At 32.8% G+C, this 24,513-nt stretch overlaps 1 protein-coding gene across 2 annotated transcripts; it reads left to right on the top strand.

Annotated features, from left to right (window-relative positions):
* Positions 1 to 8,933: 8,933 nt before the first annotated feature.
* Positions 8,934 to 18,794, top strand: LOC114296052 (vacuolar protein sorting-associated protein 26B). Of its 2 annotated transcripts, none has more exons than XM_028240345.2 (12): positions 8,934 to 9,179; positions 9,471 to 9,518; positions 9,639 to 9,713; positions 10,888 to 10,962; positions 11,149 to 11,221; positions 11,887 to 11,931; positions 12,181 to 12,292; positions 13,478 to 13,544; positions 16,382 to 16,426; positions 16,801 to 16,856; positions 17,282 to 17,457; positions 18,247 to 18,794. In XM_028240345.2, exons 2-12 carry the CDS (start codon positions 9,516 to 9,518, stop codon positions 18,423 to 18,425), a joined length of 906 nt encoding a protein of 301 aa, XP_028096146.1. In that variant the 5' UTR covers positions 8,934 to 9,179; positions 9,471 to 9,515; the 3' UTR covers positions 18,426 to 18,794. The 2 variants fall into 2 exon arrangements, with proteins under 2 accessions (XP_028096146.1, XP_028096147.1); XM_028240346.2 differs by lacking the exon at positions 8,934 to 9,179 and adding an exon at positions 9,269 to 9,341.
* Positions 18,795 to 24,513: the final 5,719 nt, after the last annotated feature.

Raw genomic sequence — 24,513 nt, 5'->3', positions numbered from 1 at the left:
GTAAAGTTTGTTTGGATCCTCAAGTTCGAACAATAGAAAATTGGTTTCAGATATGGGTACTCAGTGCAAATAAAATATATTTGTTTGGATACTTAATTCCAAGCATGTGAAATTTGTTCGGATACTCAGTGCCAAATCAATTCGAAAAATCAATGTACAAAAAACAATAAATAACAATTAAAAACTTACTTTCTCTATAGAAAATTGCTTGGAAACGTCTTCTTTATTATCCATTGTTGATTTCAACATGAAATAGAATGCAAGAATGATGGATTAAAACAAATAGGGTTGGATTAGAGTTAGGTATGACGATGCAAAGTGATGAAAGTAGGAAGAGAAGAAAGAAAAAGAATATTGAGGCTGACGATGAATGGGGTGTCCAAAACACTTTTATTTATACTTTTTCTAAAGTCAAGTACTTTTTGGTCATTTTAAATAGGGACTTAATAGTAATTAAAAAAATAGCATTAAATTGGGATGCCCAACTCACTTTTTGGGGTGCAAATAGAAGCTTTGTAACCAAAGCTATTCTTATATATATACACTAGTGGTTGACACATGTAATGATTGTGCAACTAGTTGTTAGCAACAATTCAGTTTAGGGTCAATCCGCATAGTTTTTACAAAACAAAAATAGATTAAACAATATAGTTGAGTTACATACATTAAATAGGCCAAAGATTTATTTGTGTTGGAAAAAATGATTTTTTGGTAACTTTAATGTGAAATTAAAGTAGGTCCTTACCATTGGTTAAGGTGGGATTAAATGGGTTTTAGATTCTTTATAACAAGGTCTTTACACCACAAAAAGAATGGCCAAAAGCCATTAAAAATTAAATGAGAAATTGTCTCATAAAGATGGTCTCAAGAATGAAGTATTGGGAATTGTGTATAACTACTAACCCCACATTGATTGTAGGAATAGGTATTTAAACCTCAAGATTTTGATAAGGGCATGAGCCCTTTTGGGCATCCAAATTTTTCGGAAGAAGGAAGTTATGGATGCTTTAATGATGGGCTTGGGCCAAGACTATGGTCTAAGTTGGTTATAAAAAAATTGCCACACGCGCACACGCGCGCCTCCCACCCACCCGGACCGGGCTGGGTCCTAGTCCGTGGATCGTGGATCTTGGATCTTGGGCTTGAGGCTTGCTGGAATGGGTTAGGTTTGGGCTAGGCCGGATTGGTGGTCCACCAACCTAATCCTTTTGGGCCAAGTCTGCTGCAGATATACACACTTGTGTGCACAGAATATATATCTCAAATATTATTATCCCATTAGTTTTGGTCCATTACTCCAGCAGTTTTGCAGGAGTAATGGACATTGGTCGCTAGCCTTCATGAGCATTGGTTGGTATCCTTCATGGCTAGAGGCTCCTCCTCTCTCCTCCATGGTATATAAAAGGAGATTTATCTCCCTTGGTTTTGGTACAAATTTTTTGCTTCCCAAAATATATACAGTCGGTTTGCTTCTGCCTATAATTTTTCTTTCTGTGTGAGAGAGTGCTGCCATTGTCGGTTCACCAAAGTTATCAAAAGGTGCTTCTGCGTTAGCTGGTCTAAACCGTAGTATCCTGGGAGACAGAAGCCGACGTACCTCCAACACCCACAGTGAGACGGCTAATCTGTTTTAATGAGACTGTGGTACCACACAGGTTCCGGTTTGCTTTCTTTACCATTTTATTATTTTGTGTATTTTTGTACAATATGATTGTAAATTCCAGCATGTGTTTTTTATTCTGTTGTGATTGGATTAATCAAGAATCTATTTATTTCGTTAATTACACAATTTGTATAAGCATTTGAAGAAAAATAAATAAAGAAGAATATAAGAAAAGGGAATTGAATAATTATTGATCAAAGATAATTGTCACTTGTCACAAATTACATGAACTTAAACAAGAACAAAAAATTTGAAAATACACTGATCAATAAAGATACTAGAGCTCAACTTACTAATAGAAGCTACTCTAATAATCATGATTTGTGAGTTATGTTGTGTATCCTTTCTTTGTATTTCTCTTAACCTATTTATAGGCTCACCCATATGAGAGAGAGGTAATCTAAACCAATAATTTTCTCAATAGATAATCTTTCCTCAACATCATCCATGTCTCATGTTTGATCACGTACCTAATTCCTTTACATCCTTGCACAAAACTAGCAACCATAATAATAATAATAATGTTGTGGCCAAAGTTTACCATTTAAGAATGGTTTATAGTCTGAACCAACAAACCATAATTGACAAGCCACAATCAATTAAATTATATTTGGCCGCAATCAATATGTTACAATCAACAAAAAAATAAATTATGGTCTCAACAATAGTAAAATAAAATAAAATTAAAAAGTTTCAACCAAAAAATAAGATAAATGTATTTAATTTTTATTAATAGTCTATTTATTTAACTTTTTAGATGTTCTAGCCAAAAAATAAAATAAAATTATGAGTCAAATTTAGTTTACTATTAGTAAACAATTTAAAATGATAAAATAGTATTTGGCACATTTATCATTCCTTATAATATCACAACCAAACATAAGATTCAATAAGACAGTCACTTTCTAACATTGAATTCCACGATTAAACAAATATGGGATACATATCATATTCAACCAAATTGTCTAGGGATTATTTATCCTAAAAGTCCAATGGATTACACTCTCTCCTTATCTAATCCATTAAACTTCTCCAGTACCTTCTTTATCAAACCCATAATCTTGATTTCAAATTTTATCCTCTCTTAATAAAAATTTTACACAAATACTAACTATAAGAATATTTTGAGAAAACTCAAAATATGATACTTCAATACCCTAATGGTGTGTTTGGTTGGGGGATTTGAGGAAGGATTTGGAAAGGGAAATGAAAAAGGTGGGTGAAATGTGCATAAAACATACTTATATTTCACCTAGTTTCACACACCTTTTCATTTTCCCTTTCCAAATCCCTCTCCAAATCCCCCAACCAAACACAGCGTAAGAATGCATTGCAAAGACCTTTGTTTGGTTTCAGATTTCAGAAATTAATTTTAGATGTGTTTTCATTTGTCTTTACTGATTTTTTTTTTTTTAATATTTTAGTCAAATACGTTGCAGAGACATTTGTTTGGTTGTAAATTTTAGAAATTACTTTTAGATGTGTTTTCGTTTGTCTTTACTAAACTTTTTTTATATTTTAGTTATTTTTTTAACTTTTTAGATATATCAAGATTAGATGCATCTACAAAGAAATTTTTTCAACTAAAATATGAAATAAAATTCCAAACAAAAAGCACACAATTTTTTTTTTTTCAAATTTTTGTTTGTTTTTAGTATTTTTTTAAAAATATTTTTAGTTAATTTGTTTTATTTTTTAAATACATATTGATTAAGTGCATATTAAAAGTACAAAAAATTAATTAAAACATCAAAAAAATTCAATAAAAAACAAATATCATATATATTTAAAAAAAAAAAAAATCAAACCAAACAGACAAAGGGGCCAAACAATCGTAAGATCAAGCTTGGGCCCTGTTGTTGAAATAAAAGGAAGAATCTCAAAAAAAAAATGTTAAAAAAAATTCCAATTAATGAAGGTGTGAAGCCCCAAAAATGGGAAATATCAATGAATATATTAACAAATAAATATAGGATTCTTCTAAGGTTACAAGTTTAGGAAACGTCACTAATGAGTCGTTGGTCAATAATCAAGTAAGATCCCAGAAAAGATTAGAGGAGTTAATATAGTCACTCTTCAAAGTCCAATTTCGTTAGATAACAAAGCTATCTTTTTGACAGATCTTAACAAGATATTAATACAAGGTCTACATAAGTTGACGGGAGGATAATGATAAGTTCACACAACATATATGTATATATATGTAAAATAATAGTTACAAAATCATATCTTAATTATGACAAGAGTTTTAACACTTACAATCTCAAAACATGACTACTAATTCCTAATTCTTCTAGGATAGCCATATGTCTTCAAATGTATCTGTTTCTCCATTGTCCGCGTAAATTTCATCAATAGTTGGCATGAAATGCCATGAGCTTGAAATGTCCAGTGAACATACACATACACACCTCATTCTTTTTTCCCGATCCAATACACAATCAAAATTCTAACAAACAAGTAATGAAGTATGATATTCAAATCAATAACAAAGGATTACAAGGTTAGATGTTAGTAATCTATAAATCTCCTAAATATAGTTCATCCTCCCAATCACAAGAATTAGACTTGGATTATTCGATACGTCCCCTCTTTTGCTGCTTTCAGACCTTACCTCGGATACATGCAACGGTTACCTACCGTGTAGCACCAATCGAGGACCTCAAAAGAGACGGTAAAAATATATAACCTAATCCAACCTTATCCGTCATAAGTACTTAGGGTCTAAATACAATCGATCTATTCAAGAATTTCGAAATAACAACTTGCGTAAGATTTAACCTTCAGTTACGGAATATGTCCTATCAATCCATTGTCATCTCATCATTATTCAAGTGGTCAAAAACCCAATACACTCCATTTAGTTTCCCTTTGAGTTAGATGTTTTTAAGTTAAGGTTAGAACAAGCTATTGAGACAATAATTTCTACACAAGTATAAGCATCATCAAAGTATCATGGTAAAGAAAAATAAGCACAACAATGTAAATATCATACTAAGGCCCAAACAAGAGATAAGAAGCACATTCATGAAATTAAAAGTATGAAATCATCAACAAACATAATTTCTAGATTAGATGCACTTTAAAGATAGCAATTAAAGAGACATTTTTAGATTTTTCCTAAACTTGGCATTTTCACGGATTATAGAGAATTTTATCTAGTTTTCAAAACATTTTTCAGAAGTAGAATAGCTTTTCTAGATTTTTAGTTGTTTAAGAAATACTTCAGCGCTGTCTAGATTCGTTGACTCTTACGAAAATTGAATTTTCTCTCAAATTGCTCACTCTTTTCGAGAAAAATTTGTTTCCATGAAAGCTAACACTTACAGGAAGGTTTTGACATAAAAATGAGGTTAAGGAGATTGTTTTTACATTTTTCTATAATTTTTATAAGTGGGCTATAAATATTGATTCTTTGAGCACAAAGTTTCAAATAAGAGAAAAAGGTAGAAAAGAGGGTAATCATAGATGACTTTTCACTTCTATTGCGATGAAAACATGCTAAATAATACATCATAAACTCAGAATTTTAGATTCAAGGTGTGCCTTTGGAATTCATGTGAGATAGGTGTAAAAAAAAATAGTTTTGCATCTAGTAAGAGAAAACACAAGTAAATGTGAAACAAGGCTCAACTCTTTTCATTTTTAACACAAGATCACCATTAAAACACCTCTGAAAAAAATATTTAAAATCTCTAAAAACATGTATTTCAAAGAGGAAACAGAAGGAAGGGTGGTGATGTGGCTTACTTGTTGCCTAGATGAGATGTTTGCGCAATTTTCCTTTCATTTCCTCTCTACCACCACCAAACTCTCTCTCTCTCCCGCTCTTCCTCTCCTTCAGCCGTGTATGTGAATGTATGAGGGTGTTTGTGTTCAAAATGTGGAGGTGAGTGGTATGTTTATAGAGTAAAAGTAATAAAAAGACTATTTTGCCATTGATTCTAATTCAATTGAATATTTTTTAATTTAGTTAGGATGAAATGGAATAGTAGGAACCTTAATTATGTAATTAAACATAATCTAATTAGGTTTTTCTCTTAATGAAAACTATCATAGTTACAAGCACAATGCATGTATACATCTATATATATAATTGGTACCAAAATCAAAATATGTTCCATGATTTTAGGGATATGCTTCAAAAAAAGTACTCTATAATTGTAGCCTAGGGGTGGCCGACCATATCTCCTTGATTTGGAAATTTTTCTTAATTTTTTTGATGTACAAATTGTACATTTTGTGGAGATATTTGTGTACAAACTTATTTGTTTAAGAATATCGGCACAAATATGTATATATATAATGGTACTATCTTGGGGTTAATTTATAATTCAAGTAAAATGTGAGGGCTAAAGCCTTAATTTATAAATTGGGACATTTATTTAAGTGTAGTATTTAATTAAATTAGTATTTGGAAATCCAATTCGGTTAAAGTTTATTTGTTTGGAATTAAACGACAAATCATAATGAGAACCTGAAACCTAGGGTTTTGAGCAATAAATCCATAATTAGGGAGTTAATTAATTATTATTAGGGTTTTGGAAATGATTCTTGAATTCTTTGATTTGATTGGTGCGCATTTTCGACTTTAGAGTTAAAATTGAAATCAAATAAGGAATCAATTATCTTTATTGAAATAATTCAAAAGTAAGGGTCTAAAAAGAAATTACGAAAGTCAAGGGCCTCACAAAAGGTACAAGATTTATTTACATAATTAAATACATAAATCACTAATTTCATCATTTTATAATCATTTTTTTACTCTCAACTTTTTGATATTCTCCCAAAATAAAAAGGAGAACTTACCGATAAGTCCCATACATAAAATTCAAAACCCATTTTATCCCAAAACAAAATACTTGCACCAATTAGTCATACATATTTTTAATTATTACCAAAAAATCTTTTTTTTTAAATTTTTTTTACAGATGCTGCCACATCCCACTATCGTTAGACTTCTGTCAGATGGTCACCGGAGACTCGCCGAAATGTTTAACATCACTGGAAAATCGTCAGAGTATTGTCGAAAGTTCACCGGAGTGTTTATAATGTCACTGGAAATCGCCGGAATGTCCAGAACGTTTGTTGGACATTAAGAATATCGTCAGAGACTCACTAAAATGTTTAAAATATTATTGAAATTAAATAAATAAAGAAATTAGAGCAAAAACACATAGCAAAATATGCTAAATATTGATAAATTGAAAGGAAAAAAAAACATAATAGCAAAAAACAACAACAACGAAAAAAAAACATATGTTATTTTTTAATTTTTGTAGGGTTTAAGCAAATAATCTCCAATATTGAGTAAACTGAAAAGCAAGCTTTGAAATTATAAAATATTACAGTTTCAAAGCAAAAATCTATTAAGTATTTATCTTTATTAATCACACTGAAAAATATGCTATGAAACTATAAAATTTTACAGTTCTAAAGAATGTTATGAAACTGTAAAATTTTACAATTTTAAACCTTGATTTATTTCAGTATAAAAAAAATTGAAACTACAAAATTTTATAATTTTCACCGCCTGTAATTAAAATTTAAAAACAACTTGTTCATAACTTGAAAATTTTCTCCATTAAAATAGGAAAAGAGAAGTGCATAGTAGAGAAAATGAAGAAAAAATGAGAGATCAAAGGAGAGAGACAGATATAGAGAAATGATTGTATTTCGACAACTATTTTTTTGTTTAGATCTAGCTGGATATGATGCAGATCTACTCATCTTTTTCGTCGGAAACATATCTTCTTTACTATCGGTGAGGGTGAAGCAAAGAGTCAGTAGTCAGTGGTTGCCGGTGAACCCAATCGATGGTGGTCGTCGATTGTCGGCGACTATATATTAGAAAGAGAAAGAGGAGAAGTAAGATGTGATTGCCGGTTGCTAAAAATCAGAAAGAGAAAGAGGCAAAGAAGAATAAAGGAAGAGAAGAAGAAAAATGTTATTGAACAAAAAGTTATAAGACTAAATAGGTCACACCTCTTTCAAAGATGACTTGTTGATAATTTGTCCAAATAAAAAAAAAAGGGATTTTTGGCCATAACTCCTTCATAGAGCCTGTTTTTCTTGAAAAGGACAAGCTATAATTTTTTTGGCTCATAAACTCCTCCAAAATAAAGAAATATTGTAAGAAGGACAAAAAATTTCAAATTTATATTTTATGTGACAAATTTACCCCTTCACACATACTTTCTATCTTTCTCCTCTTTCTCTCCATTTGTTTGTCATCTCTTTTTCAGCTCTTTCTCTATCTCTTGCTAAGAGCTTTCTCCTCTACCACCACCACCATCTACACCACCACCACCATCACTGTCTCCACTACCACGACTACCATCATTTCCATTACCTCCACCGTTTCCATCAACACCGTCTCAACCATTGGTGTCGTTCGTCATCATCACCGCCACTACTGTTTCACCAGCACCATTTCAACCACCAGCACCATTCGATGCTATTATACCACGGGCAACCACCATCGTCATCCTTAGCATCCAAGACCTCAGATCTGAGATTGACGACCTCATATTTGAGACCTATAATCTCAGATCTATATTCTCTTCCTCTTTTTCTCTTTGTCTCCTCATCATGTTCTGTTTTTCAGATAGTAAAATTTTACTCTGGTTTGAACAAGATCTAAGGCAATATATGTGCTCTCTTTATCTCTTTATTTCTCTATTTTTTTCTCTGGTATGTGCTCTGGTTTTGTTTGATAAAATGAAAGTAAATTTTACTTTGGTATATGCTATGTTTTTGTTTGAATGAGAGTAAAATTTTACTCTGGTATGTGTTCTGTTTTTGTTTGACAGAATGAGAGTAAAATTTTACTTTGATAAGTGCTCTATTTTTGTTTGATAACATAAGAGTAAATTTTTACTCTGGTATATGCTCTATTTTTGTTTGACAGAATGAGAGTAAAATTTTACTCTAGTATGTGCTCTGTTTTTGTTTGATAAAATGAAAGTAAAATTTTACTCTGGTGTTATGTGTTATGTGTTATGTGTTCTGTTTTTTTTTTTTTTTATATACAATGACAGTAAATTTTTACTCTGTTATTGTGTACTTCTATTATTTGTTTTCAGAGCAATGAGTTCAAGTGATGGAACAGAGTGAGGGAAACAAACGATTCCATTGTTTGATATTTGTCTATTTATATGGAAAAGTATTTCAATTTTTTTATCATATTTTTTTATGTAAGAAACTTTTAAAACTAATATTTTATTACGGAGTCTTCACACAAAAACAGCCCAATAAAAGGGTTTTTCACCAAAAATTCCTAAAAAAGGAACAAAACTAACTGGCCCGTGAAATGTTGTTATGGGCTGAACTAATGGGCCTATATTTTTCAAAAAGGACCCGATCCGATCTCTAAGCATGGTAACTTCCTGAGATTTGTATTTGGGTCCGATCTCGGCACACTGAGCAGCCCTTGGCGTGTTCTGTCAGCAACTTTGATCAGTGTCTCTGCAATCCTCCCTTAGATCAGACTCATCCCCCCTCTCTCTTCTCTCTGGTAAGTACTCTCTCATATATGTATGTATGTCTATGTATATGTATATGTATATGTATATGTATATGTGGATGGAGTTTGAATAACAATAAAAGAAGCCTGGAAATGAAATTTTAGGGTTCTGAAGGTTTGAATCATTTCCAAGTAAAACAGGCGATTCATAGGTTAGGGTTTTTGAAATTATCATTTTCTCACTTTGGAGACAATTAGCTTCAATAATACTTTGTAATTTTCGCTTCTGTAGCTTTTTTCTATTACTCTGAAGTTGAAAATTTTGAAAATCCAATTTTCCAGGTGTTGTAAACAAGGCTTTTGAACTGGTATTCGATCGCGAACATCATGGTAAAGTTTTGCTACTAGCTTATTATGATCGTTAGTATAATTTCTTTACTTGGTTTGAATGAGAGGTTTTATTGTTATCTTTTATTGATATATTATTATGAGCAATTGTTTTTTCTCCAGAATTATATTATTGGAGCTTTCAAGCCTGCTTGTAACATTTCAATCACATTTTCTGATGAGAAAACTCGTAAGAAGGTAAGTTTTCTTTTGTTTATTGCCTTCAATAATTTAACCCTAATTGTATTACTAGTAATAAATTTGTGTAATGGCTTGAGCTAGTTTACTAGAAGTAGGGAATTATTGAAACTGGGAGTTCCGTGGTATTTCTTGTTGGTCAGTGAGACGGAACTGAGATCACGGCCACATCTCATGGTCTTGTTATGCATATGTTAGGGCATCTCCAAGCCTTGACTCAAACCTATGCCAAATTTAAATTTGGGTAAAAATCACTCAAAACTCTTTCCACTCCTTGACTCAAACCCATATCAAATTGAGTTTTATCCTTTTTTTCTACTCAAATTGAGGGAGAGGCAAATGTTTACTTGGAATTTTAAAGACCATTTTGTAGCTTTCAAATTTGCCACTCTGCCATTACTAAATTTTTACTCAAATTGTGCTTAAATTTGAGTCTGTCCATTGGAGTGTTCCATGTCAAATAAATCTTTTACTCACAATTTTACTCAAATTTTTATGAAGGGCTGGAGATTGTCTTACCTGATTGAATAATTGAGTTGCTTTGATGTTGATTTTTGTGGTATTGGAATAGTGCATGGCCAAGGGAATATGCATACTCATTGATGATAAAACAACCATTTCAATGTTCTTCAAGGTGGAAATACGAAGATCTTCAAGAAACATGTATTTTAGATATGGTCCTTCTTTGGTTTGTGAGATAATTTATTCATTTAATTAGTATTTGTGACCTCTTGGAATTAGTCTGTTGCGTGAACAAATTCTTTTTTTGGAAAATTACTGCTGGACTGGTGGTTCAGTTTCTAAACTCAAACCACCAGGGGGGTGTGGCAGTTTGGTAAGGCCTTGAGATATAAACTTTGAGGTTCGAGGTTCCAGGTTCCACTCTCCCCGGGGCCAGCCACCCTAGCGATAGCATATATGGTTGGTAGGACGAACCTTCCAAGCCTAAGCGAACCATACCTAGTATTAAGAGTGTGGGTTCGAATCTTGTCTGTGTGCGAGCCCGCAACTTACCGCTACATGGTTGAGTGACCTTGCTATATAGCACCACCTAAAAGTTTCTGGACTCAGATTTATATTTGGCAGTTTACTTTTGGGGGTTTATTGCAACTGGTGCGGAAGTTGGTTAATACCGTCGTGATAATACTTATTTCTTGTGCATATGTGTGCATAGGTTCCCATGAAGAAGGAAAATGGTCAAACAATGATGATCCCACTCTTCCAAAGTCAAGAAAACATTGCTGGGAAGGTATTTTGCGCTAATAGTCTAGTTATGGTTATTGATTATTTCTAATTTCACTGTTTAGTTTAAAATTAGCTCTAAATTCATTAGTTCAACAATTTAAATGTTAATAAGATGTGCATATTGTATATTATATTGTATATAAATATATATATATTTTTATATAATTTTTGTTGGTGGTGGCCTTTTCAGATTTCTATTGAACCAGTTCAAGGGAAGAGGGTTGAACATAATGGGATTAAAATTGAACTCCTTGGTCAGATAGGTGAGTTTACTCAAAGTTTCTAATACGATATATTCCTTGAAAAGTAGAGACACGGGACATTATAGCATATACAATGACGAGGGTTCCTTTTCCTTTGTCAGCCCAAACTTTTCCCGTCAAGCAGACACTCATTTAATGAAGTTCTTAATCTTATCAAAAGGGATAGAAAAGACACTTCCATGCAGTTTGAGATAAAGTTATAATTGTCATTCTTAGAATCTTGGGTGATTTTTTTGTATTATTTTGTTTATTGTTATCTTTTGTCTTGTAATATCTACTTTTCTTATATTTACCTAATGAGGTTTGTTTTTTCAGTTTGTATTGTCTTTCTAATTTACTAATCAGTAAAAGAATAGGGACACCTCTGTGTATCTCTCATGCAACTTAACAATTGATTGCACACACACTTACAGTGTTTCCCAACACTTATTATTTTTTAATTTTTTTATTAATGTCATTTTATTTTATTTTATTTTGGTTGGACAGTAGACATTTATATCTTGTAATCCTTGGAGAGAAGAGTTTACTCCTCTAATTAGCTTCTTCCTCTTCTTTTTGGACTAATCCTTTCCCATTGAATACCTTTGCCTCACTGCTAATGATTAAAAAGTAGATGTGAAGATATCATTTTTTATTGCAGTTACATTTTTTGTGGGTTTTCGCAGAAATGTATTTCGACAGAGGCAACTTCTATGACTTTACCTCCCTTGGTGAGTGTACTAGTAATTAGATCCCATTAATTTAGATTTTACCAACTCTTTATTATTCTACTTCCAATTATTTTGTAAAACATCTGGCTCATTGGTTTTCAATCTATAAATCTCAACATTCGTTGTCCTTATCAATATGTCCATCATTGTTACATAGTGTATTTAGTTTCCAACATATTTCCACAACTATTAGCAAAATGGATTTTTCTCCCTCCCCAAATTCTTTTTTATTTTTTTCATTTTTTATAGTTCGTGAACTGGATGTTCCTGGTGAATTATTTGAAAGGAAGACATATCCCTTCGAATTTTCCACGGTTGAAATGCCTTATGAAACATACAATGGGGTGAATGTGCGGCTCAGGTAAGTTAAACACTAGTCATGAAATTGTCTGTGTAAGTTTTGTGTATATGTTGTATCTTTTGTCTTTCTTTTGGACAATTCATAGTTAACTGTATGAATATCAACTTGTTCTTATTAAAATCTATTCTGGTTTTATGAATCTAATAAATTGTAAGAACTTTTCTGAACAAAAAAAAAAAAAAAAAAAAAAAAATTTCTAAAACTTCTGGCAGATTTTTTAAGGTCATCGTGTTCTATTGCATCGCTTTTTGCACACCCATATTTACCTGTCATATCTACCTGCCATTGTTTGCTACATTGCTTTGATTTTTCCTGTATGTACTGGTTAAGGCATTGATTAAGACATTGTTGAAGTTCATTTTGATGGTCCTCATCATTTATTATGTGCAACTTGGCCTTAATGTAGCTGCATGCTTCATGACTATTTAAATTTAAATCTTAATCTCTAATGTGTGCATTTTTTAAGGTCATCATGTGCCATTGTTTGCTTCATGACTAATTAAGGCTTTGATTAAGACTGGCATGCTGCAGAGTGCAACAGTCTGATATCAAGAATATCAGATATATAAAATTTTAAGTTTCACAGGATCAAATCACCTAAAACCTGTCCTAGTTTAATTTTGATTATTGTCGAAGTGCGCTTTTACAGAAAAAACTGTCATTCCGGAGGTTAAGTCCTTTGTTGAGGGAAAATTGTCTCATTTTGGTGGTCAACTGCCTTGCTTGAGTTAACACATTTTTCTTGTGGGTTGTTGGTCTAGCTTGTTTACATGAGGAAAACATTTCTTATAGCCGTGTTTGTTTTCTCAGATATAAGGGGGTGGAACTAGACTAAATAGCCCTAGGCCTCCTCCCCACCCAAAAATATTCAGAGAAATGCCCTCTGAACCGAATTGAATAATTTTAACTTTTAAGCTATCCCATCCCTTATCCTAGGCTGAACCTAACACTTTATTTTTGGTGGGGGCTGGAGAATTTGATGAATGGACAATGTGTCTTGAAATACCTTATTGACATTAGATATGGCCATTCAACTTATTGAAGTTGACAATAGATAGTGGAAACTTATAACTATGGATTTGTAGTATACCGTCAGCTATGTTCTTCATCATACTGATACATTCAATATAGTATCTGTGATGTTAAGATTCATGTTAAAATTTCCCTGAATTATTCTTTTTGCAGGTATGTCCTGAAAGTTACAATTAGTCGTGGTTATGCTGGCAGCATTGTGGAATACCAAGATTTTGTGGTAATCTCTCTGTGAGTGTGTGTGTGTTAATTGACCATTTTTCTGAACTTTTAAAGAAGCAAAGAGGTTGTACTCAGCTATATCTAAAGAAGAAATATTATGTAGAACTAAGAAGCACGGACACAGACATAGACACGATACATGACATGACACGGACACGTTGACACCTAAGAAGTACAGACACGGATACGGACACGGACACGGACACGGATACGACATGGACACACCAATTTTCAAAAAATACAAGACAAGACATGTGGGGGACATGTACGAAATATATCATTTTATATATTTATTATATGTTATATATATGAATACATCACTCAAAGATAATTAAAAAAAAAAATGTAACATAATACTTATTTTATAAATTTACATTTTTTTTTTTTTGGTTATTGTATCCTAAGTTATTTAGTTCTAGCAATTTCATGTGTGTATAATCGGTGAACATGTGTTTAAGCAATGGACACGAGTGTCCAAAAAGTGTCCATGTCTAAATTTTTTTTTAACAAAATAGGATACGTTTTGACGAGTGTTGGGCACGTGTCGAGAAGTGTCCAACGAGTGTCGGTGTTTGACACGAACATGATACGAATATGCTACCTTCTTAGAAGTGTCTATGCTTCTTAGGTTGACAAATGTGAGACACATTTGTAGGATGTGACACATGTGAGACACATGCAAAATATGGCATATTTATAAAGGTAAGCAATTATTATATGTCATGCATATTATTTATAAATATTTACTTTAAAGATAATAATGTAAAATCTAAAAGAAAATAATATGTATAAATTTATGTTTTTTTATTCTTTTTATTTTTTTATCATTGGCTTTCAAATTATTTTATTCAAACTTATAATGTGTTTCATGTATGTCTAAGCAGTGGATGTGTGTTCCTAAGTGTTTGAATTGCATCCGAGTCAAGAATTATTTGTTTCTTTTTTAAATAATTGGAGACGTGTGTTCAGTAGTTGTTGGGAAGTGTCTGACTCCCATGAGTGTCATGTCGTGTCGGTTGGTATCCAATACGGTGTCATACACGGCACGGCACGGCACACCACATTCTTGGAAGTGTTTTTTGCATTTTTGGTGTAACTGTGTAGTAGAATATCAGTCTATTAAGGTTTGTGTGAAATATCAATACACTGGTTTTGGGAAAACATAACTACATATGTGTTATTGCAATATCATCTTCTTTTACAGCATAGTTTTGTATATGTGTGGAGTTTGGCTTCCTAACTCTGTCTACATAGATGGTTACTCATTTTTTCAAAGAACCATTTCTTCAAACAGAAGAAGATTATGCAAACTCTAATCTCACTTATGAGCCTTACTAGTAAAAGGGCTCTACCATCACCAAAAATGCATCAACATCTTTCAAACAAATGTTTACTATTAATGGAAATGCCATGTATCCAATCTTTTAGGTTCAAAAAATAGGCTTCTATTGCATTTTTTTTCATACGGTAACAAGATACGTATTATTACCTTCACCTTTGAGACTAATCTTTACCCTCAATGAGATATTTGAGATAGATTTTAATTGAAGATCAACTTCAGATTTTGATTTAGAAATGGAAATCTATGACAAAGGAAGGCAAAGTCTTTTTTCCATAGGTTGGAGGAAGAATCACAAGAGCAGATGAGAAAACAAGTTTGATCGAAATCCATTCTGTCTCTGACTGGATTTTATGTGAAAGCCTCTAAAAGTGATTTTCTCATTACAAACATTGATAATAGAAGAGATATTCGGATACATATTATTACCTTCACCTCTGGAGATGTGGTTTTAGCCTAGTCTAATAGTTGAGACCTGCATTAATTGTGCCTCATATTCTAAGCATGCTTAGAATCTCTCTTCTTTTCAAGTTGTGGTCTCAGTCTTTGACAAAAGGAGCATTGTGGCAAGGAGATAATTTTTATGGAACGTTTATCTAATCAGTACTTATCTTTGCACTCTGCAGCTGATCGCAGGGAGGTCACACCACGCCTTGTGAAACTTTTTTAGGAACTTACTTTGGAATCCCTCATTCAAGTCATGGAATTTTTAACATCTAAATGTTAATTCCTTTTTATTTATTTATTTTTATGTTTTTGGAATTTGAGAGTTTGGACTTCTGAGTTAATCTCACCCTTCCAAGTCCTCCTACGTCTATAGCTTCAGCTATTGTTTATTTATAGTGCAGGCTTTTTCTCGTAATTCTCTAAGCTTTATAATGGGCTCTGTACTGCGCTCATTTAAGACTTCATCATTCTGCCACCACCATCTATCTTTAATATGAATTGATGTTAAACAGACCCCTCTCTCTTTAGCTACAATTTTGAAATAGGTTATTCAAAGTAACTGAATGAAAAGGAACATATTATCTTGTTGACCTTGATGAGTTGATATTAAAGCCTAGTTGAGTTGAGTTTTTAGTGACTTGTGATCCCTTACTCTAGTATAATCTCTCTTTCCATCTCTTTGAGGCATAAATAATAACTAATTGTACTTGCTAATTTAATCTGACTTGTGCTAAAGTGCTTCCTATGTTACATGCATCAAGTACTGTGCCTTTAGCAGGTTGTGTTATTCCTCATTTATGTATCTGGTTGGATGCATTGGCTTGTGCACAAGTCATGCGCTGATCAGTTCAAAATTTGTATTTCATCTAGTTTATGATAATCGTTTCTTATTAATTTGTTTGGATAAGTAGGGTCTTGTTGCTCACTCAGCTTTGTTCAGTTGCGTCTTTTCTTCCAGCTTGCAACTGTACTGTTAGTGTGCTGTTCATGAAATTTATCAATTAGCAATTTATTGTTCTGATCTATTTATTTCAATTTTTATGCATCAGGTTCGCAATTACAGCCCACCCCCTGATATTAACAATAGTATTAAGGTCAGTGTGGTACTGCAATGTCTTTTACATTCGCACTAACTGATCTTTGCTGACCAGTGGCCATTCTGAAGGGTAGACTAGAGTCTATGGCTGGGATCAGGGTGCTTCTAGTGTTGGCCTATGCAATTATAGGGAGAAAAAAACAAAAGAACGGAAAAAAGAAAGAAAAAAAAAAAAAAAGGCATTATATTGTCTGCATTATGCCATGCTTCATATTCATGAGAAATTATGTATTAGATGGGGAAGCGTAAACAAAGTTAGCAACTCTAATTTCCAATTCTATATAACTTTTTTAGTATATGTTTGTCTGAAGCATGACACAATCGCCAAATCCCAATAGGATTTTCTCAATCTCTAACCGTTTAACCTTGCAGATGGAAGTTGGGATTGAAGATTGCCTTCATATAGAATTTGAGTACAATAAAAGCAAGTAAGCAATAATGACAAATTTGTGTTTTTGATTAGTAATTTATTATTTGTGGCATACCATGCTCTTCGTTCAGACACCTACTAATAATTAAACTTGTTTAATCCAATAAACTGAATCTTGATAAAAAAGAAAAAAAAAAGAGGCAGCTCCTGGTTGTTCAGTTCAACTGGGTTGTGCAGGACACTAAACCCAGGTCCCACTTCTTCAATCAATCGAAGCTTCTTATAACTTAAAGCTGATATTAAGCCATATCTGTTAGGCTTTCGATTGGACAACTTCTCTATCTGGATTCTGGATTCACAATCCAACCTGACCAAATCAGCTGCCCTGGTGTCTGGCACAGTTTAGTTGTTATTTGTCACTTACTAAATTTCAGAAAAAAGCAGGGATGTTCGCCTTGGCTGACTCTGGTGTTCATTACTCAGGTATCATCTGAAAGACGTTATTGTGGGCAAGATATATTTTCTTCTTGTAAGAATAAAGATTAAAAATATGGACCTTGAGATCAGACGCAGAGAATCAACAGGATCAGGGGCCAACACCCATGTTGAGACCGAGACACTTGCAAAGTTTGAGTTGATGGATGGTGCTCCAGTCAGAGGTATGCAAGAATCATCATTTAGGTTTCATCTGTTTTTCAATGCATGTACCCCATTTTTCTTACACTCAAGGTGTAATATCTACTTTCCAACCTTACGTACTGCTACCTTAGATATGATAATTCCCTGTAGTATTAACTTTAAAAGCAGCAGGCATTAGAACCTTCAATATATATGAAAGCAGAAACTTTTTGGAGATTTTGTAGGGCACAAGAGTAATAACTGTTTTAGAGAACCTGCAACTTAAAAAATTACTATTAATCTTTTTATTTTCTGTATCTTGATTTTGTTTCCAAAATTCTGATTGAACCATCCAGAAGGATTAGCACTTACTGACAGTCCAATCACTTCTTGTTGTTGAGACGTTGACCAAATCTGTTCCGTTCTTTCAGATGAGTGGTTAAAATTAAGTCTTTCCATTCAGCTTTATTTTGAAAAATTTGCAAGTGAAATTTTATCAGAATTTTACATAGCGGACAGATTGTTTCCAGGTTCAAAGAATAAGAATTCTCGAAAGGGCAGAAAACCACATGTTTGCATAAGTTTCTTGATAATTTTCTCGGGAATTTTTTTTTTTTTAATAGAAAAGTAGATACTTTTCTCTAGGTTAGCCCCAGTTGGTTAAAACAAACAGTAGTAGCCAGTTTCATATTTTAAGAATTGAGTAGTTTTCAAAGGTGAAACTGAGTAGAACCCTAATTGTTAATGGAAATTGTTGAATTAGATGCATGTTTGTGAACTATATCACATGTATGCAAGTTTTGATGGAAAAATTGAGGTTGCTTTTACAGGTGAATCAATACCAATCAGACTGTTCCTTAGCCCCTATGAACTGACGCCAACACATCGCAACATCAACAACAAATTCAGTGTGAAATATTATTTGAACCTTGTTCTTGTTGATGAAGAGGACCGCCGGTATTTCAAGCAGCAGGAGATCACACTATACCGCCTTGCAGAAACTTCTTAATTTTTTCTTACACGAAATTGCCGTTCCATCTAGGGAAAAAGGAATAGAGAAATTAATTTCTTCATGAGAAGACCATATGGACTGTGGACGACTGGTCATCTCATCAGAACTATGTTTCTTGAAGAGTGTCACATTGAATTTGTATTTTATTGGTGATTCCCCTCTTTGATACAACATTGTTAGGTTTGTATAGACAGGCATCTTTGTACATGGGATTTGCACCTAGGAGTGGGGGACCTCTCTGGTTGATGTTTTGATGCTAATACCTCTAAACTTACAATATGCTTTGGTGATCAACCCATATCATGTATTCTTTCAAATAAAGGCAGATATAGCAGAAAAAAATACATAATACCAGGTAATTTTGTAGATTTGGTTGCTGATGCTCGGCGAATTCAAGCATGAATGGGTATTGCTTTCATTAGTAGAATTGGGATACAGAGTAACAGGAGTAGAGACAGAATGCAACTTTGGATGCCAAGTAGAGGAAGAAGATGAGTGTAAGTTAGAGCAGAACCATTCAAAGCTTCAAACAGTGAGTTTTGATATATATGAGCTCTATATATTTGGTAGTTGAAATTGAACTTCCTTCCAGGTTGAGCTTCCTTCTCTGTTTCTGATGTGTTTTGTTCACATTGGCCAATTTTTTTGGGATATTTTGAGGGGAAAGTTAGTGTGGATATTTTGGCTTCTCGCAATCCAAGTTTGTGGTGGGTAGTTTAGAGGGACTGCTTCTTCCTTTTTTCTTTCCTTTTTTTTTTTATTTAAAAAATAAAAACAAGAAATACAAACGGGGAGCCCATTGTTTTTCCTTGTTGAAAAAAACCTAGGAGGGGTGATGGTAATATTCATTAAGCATAAAATTGTAATTGAACGTCCATAATCATTTTAAATAATTACAACCAAGCGCACTTTTAAATGCAACATTCAGCAAAAAGCCAAACCTTCGTAACTCGAAATCTCTATCCCGAATGGTTCGACTGTCTAAAACGGCGTCGTTTTGGGTAATTTTTTGTTTTTTGTTTCTCATATGTCTGAAACAGAGAGGAGAAGAGGAAGAGAGAGGAAAGAGGGGAAGAGGGAATAGAGAGAGAGAGAGAGAGAGAGAGAGAGAGAGAGCCGCCTCCAATCTCCTATTCTTCTCCACCGCCCGTCAATCGTTGCCCCCGATCTCCGATTCTTCTCTACTGCCCGGCCTTTGATCACTGATCTCTGCCTCCGATCTGTATATGAGAATAATGTGTTGAAATTTTTTTCAAATTTTTACATTTCTTTATTGTTGATCTCTATAGTGGGTTTGCTTTTTTTGTTGATCTTTATGTGTGACGATGATGATGTGTTTGGTTGATGATGATTCTCTCTCTCTCTCTCCCCTCTGTGTTGATGATGATGTGTTGGGTGGGTTTGATTTTTGGTTGATGATGATGATTCTCTCTCTCTCTGCTCCTCTCCTCTTTTCTTTTCTTCTTCTTCTTCTTCTTCTTCTTTGTTCTTCTTCTATCAATTATGAAAAAAAAAAATCAAAATGATGTCATTTTGGATTCGGGTCAATTTCGAGCTCGGAAATTTCGAGCTCGGAAATTTCGAGCTACGTAGTGGAACCGCATTCAAAAAAAAAATTATGATTTTGGTCTAAAAAAAAGAGGGTTGTAACAAGTTGTTTGTACTAAAAATGACAGTCCAACAAGGAGCTTCCATGTGTTCAGGAGGTGACTTAAAGATGGTGACTATAGCAAAATCAAAGTTGGCAATTGAGGGCTCCTGAATTTGTGTGATCAAGTCAATCATGGGTTAAGTACATTGTTTTAAAGGAAAGTATTTGTTGGCTTGAATTTGTGTGTGAATGTTTCAAATATATTAAAACGACGTCGTTCTACTTTTAAAATGATGTCGTTTTGAGACATTCGAGCCATTCAAATCATGAAATTTGAGTTACCAAGAATTGTTATATTTCAAATTCCTTGGAGATTGACAACCGTATATACCCATTTATATATTAATTATATATATAAATGCATTTGTTTAATGGATAGAGTTAGTGGAACACAGGTCATTCATCCAAAAGACCAAAGAGCTCCACTAGTTAAGACATCAACGGTCACAATTTGAATTTCTAAGCAGCTACTACATTAATGCAACTATTTTGACCAATGATGGACACTTGTCATTTATCCAAGACCCAGCCTTTTCACCAAACGGCTTAGATCAGGAGGCAGTTATAATCAAACCCAAGTGTTGAGGAGCACACAACCAACACCCTAAAAAAGAGGAACAAAGTGGGACAAATTTCTTTTCAGAAGGAGGTTCAGCATCCCACTAACATAAATTGTTCTAGATTTTCAAGAGACGGTTCCAGATTTTCAGAAGGCTCTAGCAGCTATAAATACCCCAAAATGAAGAGGGAACAAAACCTAATCAATCAATCATTCAACATAGTACATAGCACTAGTGCTATTTATCCTTAGTCTTAGTTCTAGTTCAACTTAGGAATAGACTTGAAAGGTATTTTTGCCATAGATTTAGCCTTGTTTCCACAACACACGTGTCAAATTAGTTGTTTTGGCCTTCACATACATTTTTTTGAGACTTAGATTGTGTTTACATCTATTTTGTAACTCAATTTCATGTGTTACAAACTTGTTCTTATATTTTTGTATTTTCAATCCGTTGAATTTATAAGATTAAGTGTTTTAGTGTTTATTTGCTTTTACTTAACTTTCTTCTTGATTTTGCAGACACCATGGAGATTTTAAATCGTCTTAATTGAGGTAAAACAAAAATCAGGAGGTTTTTGTCCTTTATATCTCAACACAATCTCCTGTTTTTAAAAGTCAGATTTTTCCAAAAATATTTCCACAACTTAGGCATTATTGCCTTGACACGCTTGCAAACCCTTCACTATTAAAAGTCAGTTTTTTTTTTACACAAACAGAAGTGCAAAAGCTTCTAGTTATTGGTTAGAGGAGGGGAGGGGAATAGAATGAGACCCAAATTCGGCTATTGATCTTGCCTAATTCCAAGTGATTTGGTTTTTTTTCATAGTATCACTTGGGCAAAGGGGTGCGTGCAAGCATGTTGTGAGGTCTCATAGGATGTGTTTTGAATTTATTTTGATAATTTGAATAGTTTATATTATAAATTTCGTTAAACATATTATCAATGAAAAAAAATCAAATTAATTGGACATGTGTAACCCTATAATCAAGTCTTAACTATTTTAAAATAAATTATTAAAATTATATTAACCATTTATTTTTTAAAAAATAAATGTGGTCGAGTTTTGAGATTATAGATATTCAATTAATTTAAATTGTTTTTATGAATGATCTTCTTAATAAATTTTACAATATAAACGATTCCAATCAACGATATCGGCCCCAGACAAGACCCCATAGGCCTCACATCACAGCATAGCCCGCTTCCCAGTTAGTATCACTTGCCATTTGGTTAGTTGAACCCACGATTAGTTTTTTGGAATGAAATTCTCTATTATTAAATTTTGGTTCTTTGTTGAAATATACCTTTAATCATTGAATTAATAGAAAATTTTAAGACACAAAATTTTTAGATATAATATAATAATTAGATGTACTTTAACATTACAAAAATAATTATTTAGAAAGATAAGGAGCTCATACCAACTTTTGTGTGTCCCGTTTGTTTTGAAAGATAAATGTGAGAATGAGATTAAGATAAAGGTGAGACTCAATATATGTTGTGTTTGTTTTAAGAAATGGAGAGGGGATTCATAATTTCATGAGATTAGGATGGATCTTGGTGTTGGGATTGAGATGGAAGAGATGGAGGTGGTATTATAAAATTAGTCCTCTGACTTAGGATTTTTTTTTAATATGTTGGGCATTTTTTTTAAATACTAATGTTTAATGTTTTTGTATTTTTTATTAAGTAAAAATTATAGGTTTATTTGTTTTAATATTTTATATTTCTTTTATAGGGTAATAATTTAACAATTCTCATATTAATAACTATCATCAAAATAAATATAATTTTACTTAATCGTATCACTGTTAATCCCCTCATTCTATTTCTAAAAACCAAGGGGCATGGGAGTTAAACTGATTGGGCCTTTGACTTAGTTAACGGCTGAATTACGGGTCTATAATTTGAAACCATGCCATGCCATGTGGACATGGTAAGTTGGAGTAAACTTTGGCTATAACCATGATATTGCGTAATTTAGGCATGATAAGTTTGCTTAAAACTTTAGTGTAACAGTAATATTCTAGGGTCATATTTGATTTACAAGATTAATAGTGGGTTATTAATAATTCTATCAAATTAATATAGTATTTACTATTCAATTAGATTAATAGGATAAATTATCCATTAGATTAATAATCTCACCCCTACTCCATTATTAATTAATTATTCATTGAATTAATAATCCTAAATCAAAATGTTAAAACAAATATAGAATAATTAAACATATGAATTAATAATTCCAATCCTATACTCTAATCCATTCAATCAAACATACCCTATCAGTATTGATATGGTGGATCACTACTATTTAATGACAAAATATCATATAGATGGTGAACCCGCTGTCTAAACATGATTACTCCATCGACCTCACACACATTCAAGGAGAGTAGATTACACTTACCCATCAATTTTTGATTGAATAGTAACATTATGAGTTAATAATTATAATTAAATTTTTGTCAATAACTTTATGTGCTATGATCAGGAATTGAATATTTACTCATGATCTTTCGCATCATAAGTGGGACTGGAATATTTGTCGATCTATTTCAAAAATTCTAATAAAAAATATTAAATTTTATAATTTTAATTAATAAATATTAAATTAAGACATATACATAAATTTGCCTTAGCCACCACATAATTTTTCATTTTTGAGTTGTGAGGAGGGTTTTAGAACATCTCCAACACTTATTATTATTATTATTAGTATTATTATTATTATTTTCATCAAATTTAACTAAAGATTTGGATTAAAAATTTCATATGATACTAAGTGTTTCAATACTAAATTTTTAATTTTTATCAAATAACCGGTCGACTGAAATGACGGTCAGAAGGAATTCCAAGAGTCGACTGGCCTAGTGTAATTTTTTTTCAATTCGGTTGTCCACTTGATTATCTGGGCAGTCATACCCAATTGATTAGCCAGTCATCTATTCGGTCGTCCACTAACGATCAGTTACGAGATTTGATAAAAAAATTAAACACCCATTGATTTGATGAAAAAATAAAGGAGTTTTTTTTTTAAGGTCTCTAATATTAAGATTTTATAGCATAAAGGGCATTCAATATTTTAATAATGTCTAAGGTCCCTCAAGTTGATCCGGAGAAAATTCATGTCACAAAAAAAATTGATCGAAAATTTCTCTGACCTTCTCTAAACTTCCCACTGTAAATTTCTCTGTCCTCTCCTTCTCCAAATTTCTCTGCCTACTATATATTTCCTACTCTCCCAGAGAAATTTCTCTACCTTTCCACAAAATTACATCTCTAGAAAAATTTTAAATTTTTCTGCCCTCCCTGTCTCTTCTAGACTCAACACTCTAGAGAAATTTGAAAATTTCTCTGACTTCAGTGGCCTTCAATTGGTCAAAATAAATCCAGAGAAATTTGAAAACCCAGAGATAATTGGTCAAAATGAACCTAGAGAAATTTGAATTTTCTCTGGGTTTGAGTGAAGAAGCTATAAAGATTTGAAATTTGAAATAAAAAAGTGAAACAATTATAGGGGAATTTGTTGCTCTGTCTTGAAACACCGCTTTAACTTGTGATTTTTGAGCCCTAGATAGTTATTCGCTAAGCTTTTGAAGGAATTGAAATCACAGATGGGAAGAAGAAACACGAAAGGGAAGGAGATAGAGAGAGAGAGACCTGATCTTCAACTCTTGCTTTGGACTGTTGTGATACCGAAGATCTCTGCTCCACAAAATGGCTTCGTTTGGGTGTTTGAGCGTTTCTGAATCTTTGCAGCATATCATCAGACCTCTCTGATCGGCCATGAAAGCATCTCTCTCTCTCTTCGTTCCAAACTCTGGTTTTGATCACTGCTAATCAAATACGGACTTGAACATGCAAATCA

This window comes from Camellia sinensis, chromosome 1 (genome assembly GCF_055761805.1).
Source record: "Camellia sinensis isolate YWXY chromosome 1, ASM5576180v1, whole genome shotgun sequence".
Lineage (NCBI taxonomy): Eukaryota > Viridiplantae > Streptophyta > Magnoliopsida > Ericales > Theaceae > Camellia > Camellia sinensis.
The sequence above is the reverse complement of the archived record's forward strand: the minus strand, read 5'-3'. Positions and strand labels throughout refer to the sequence as shown.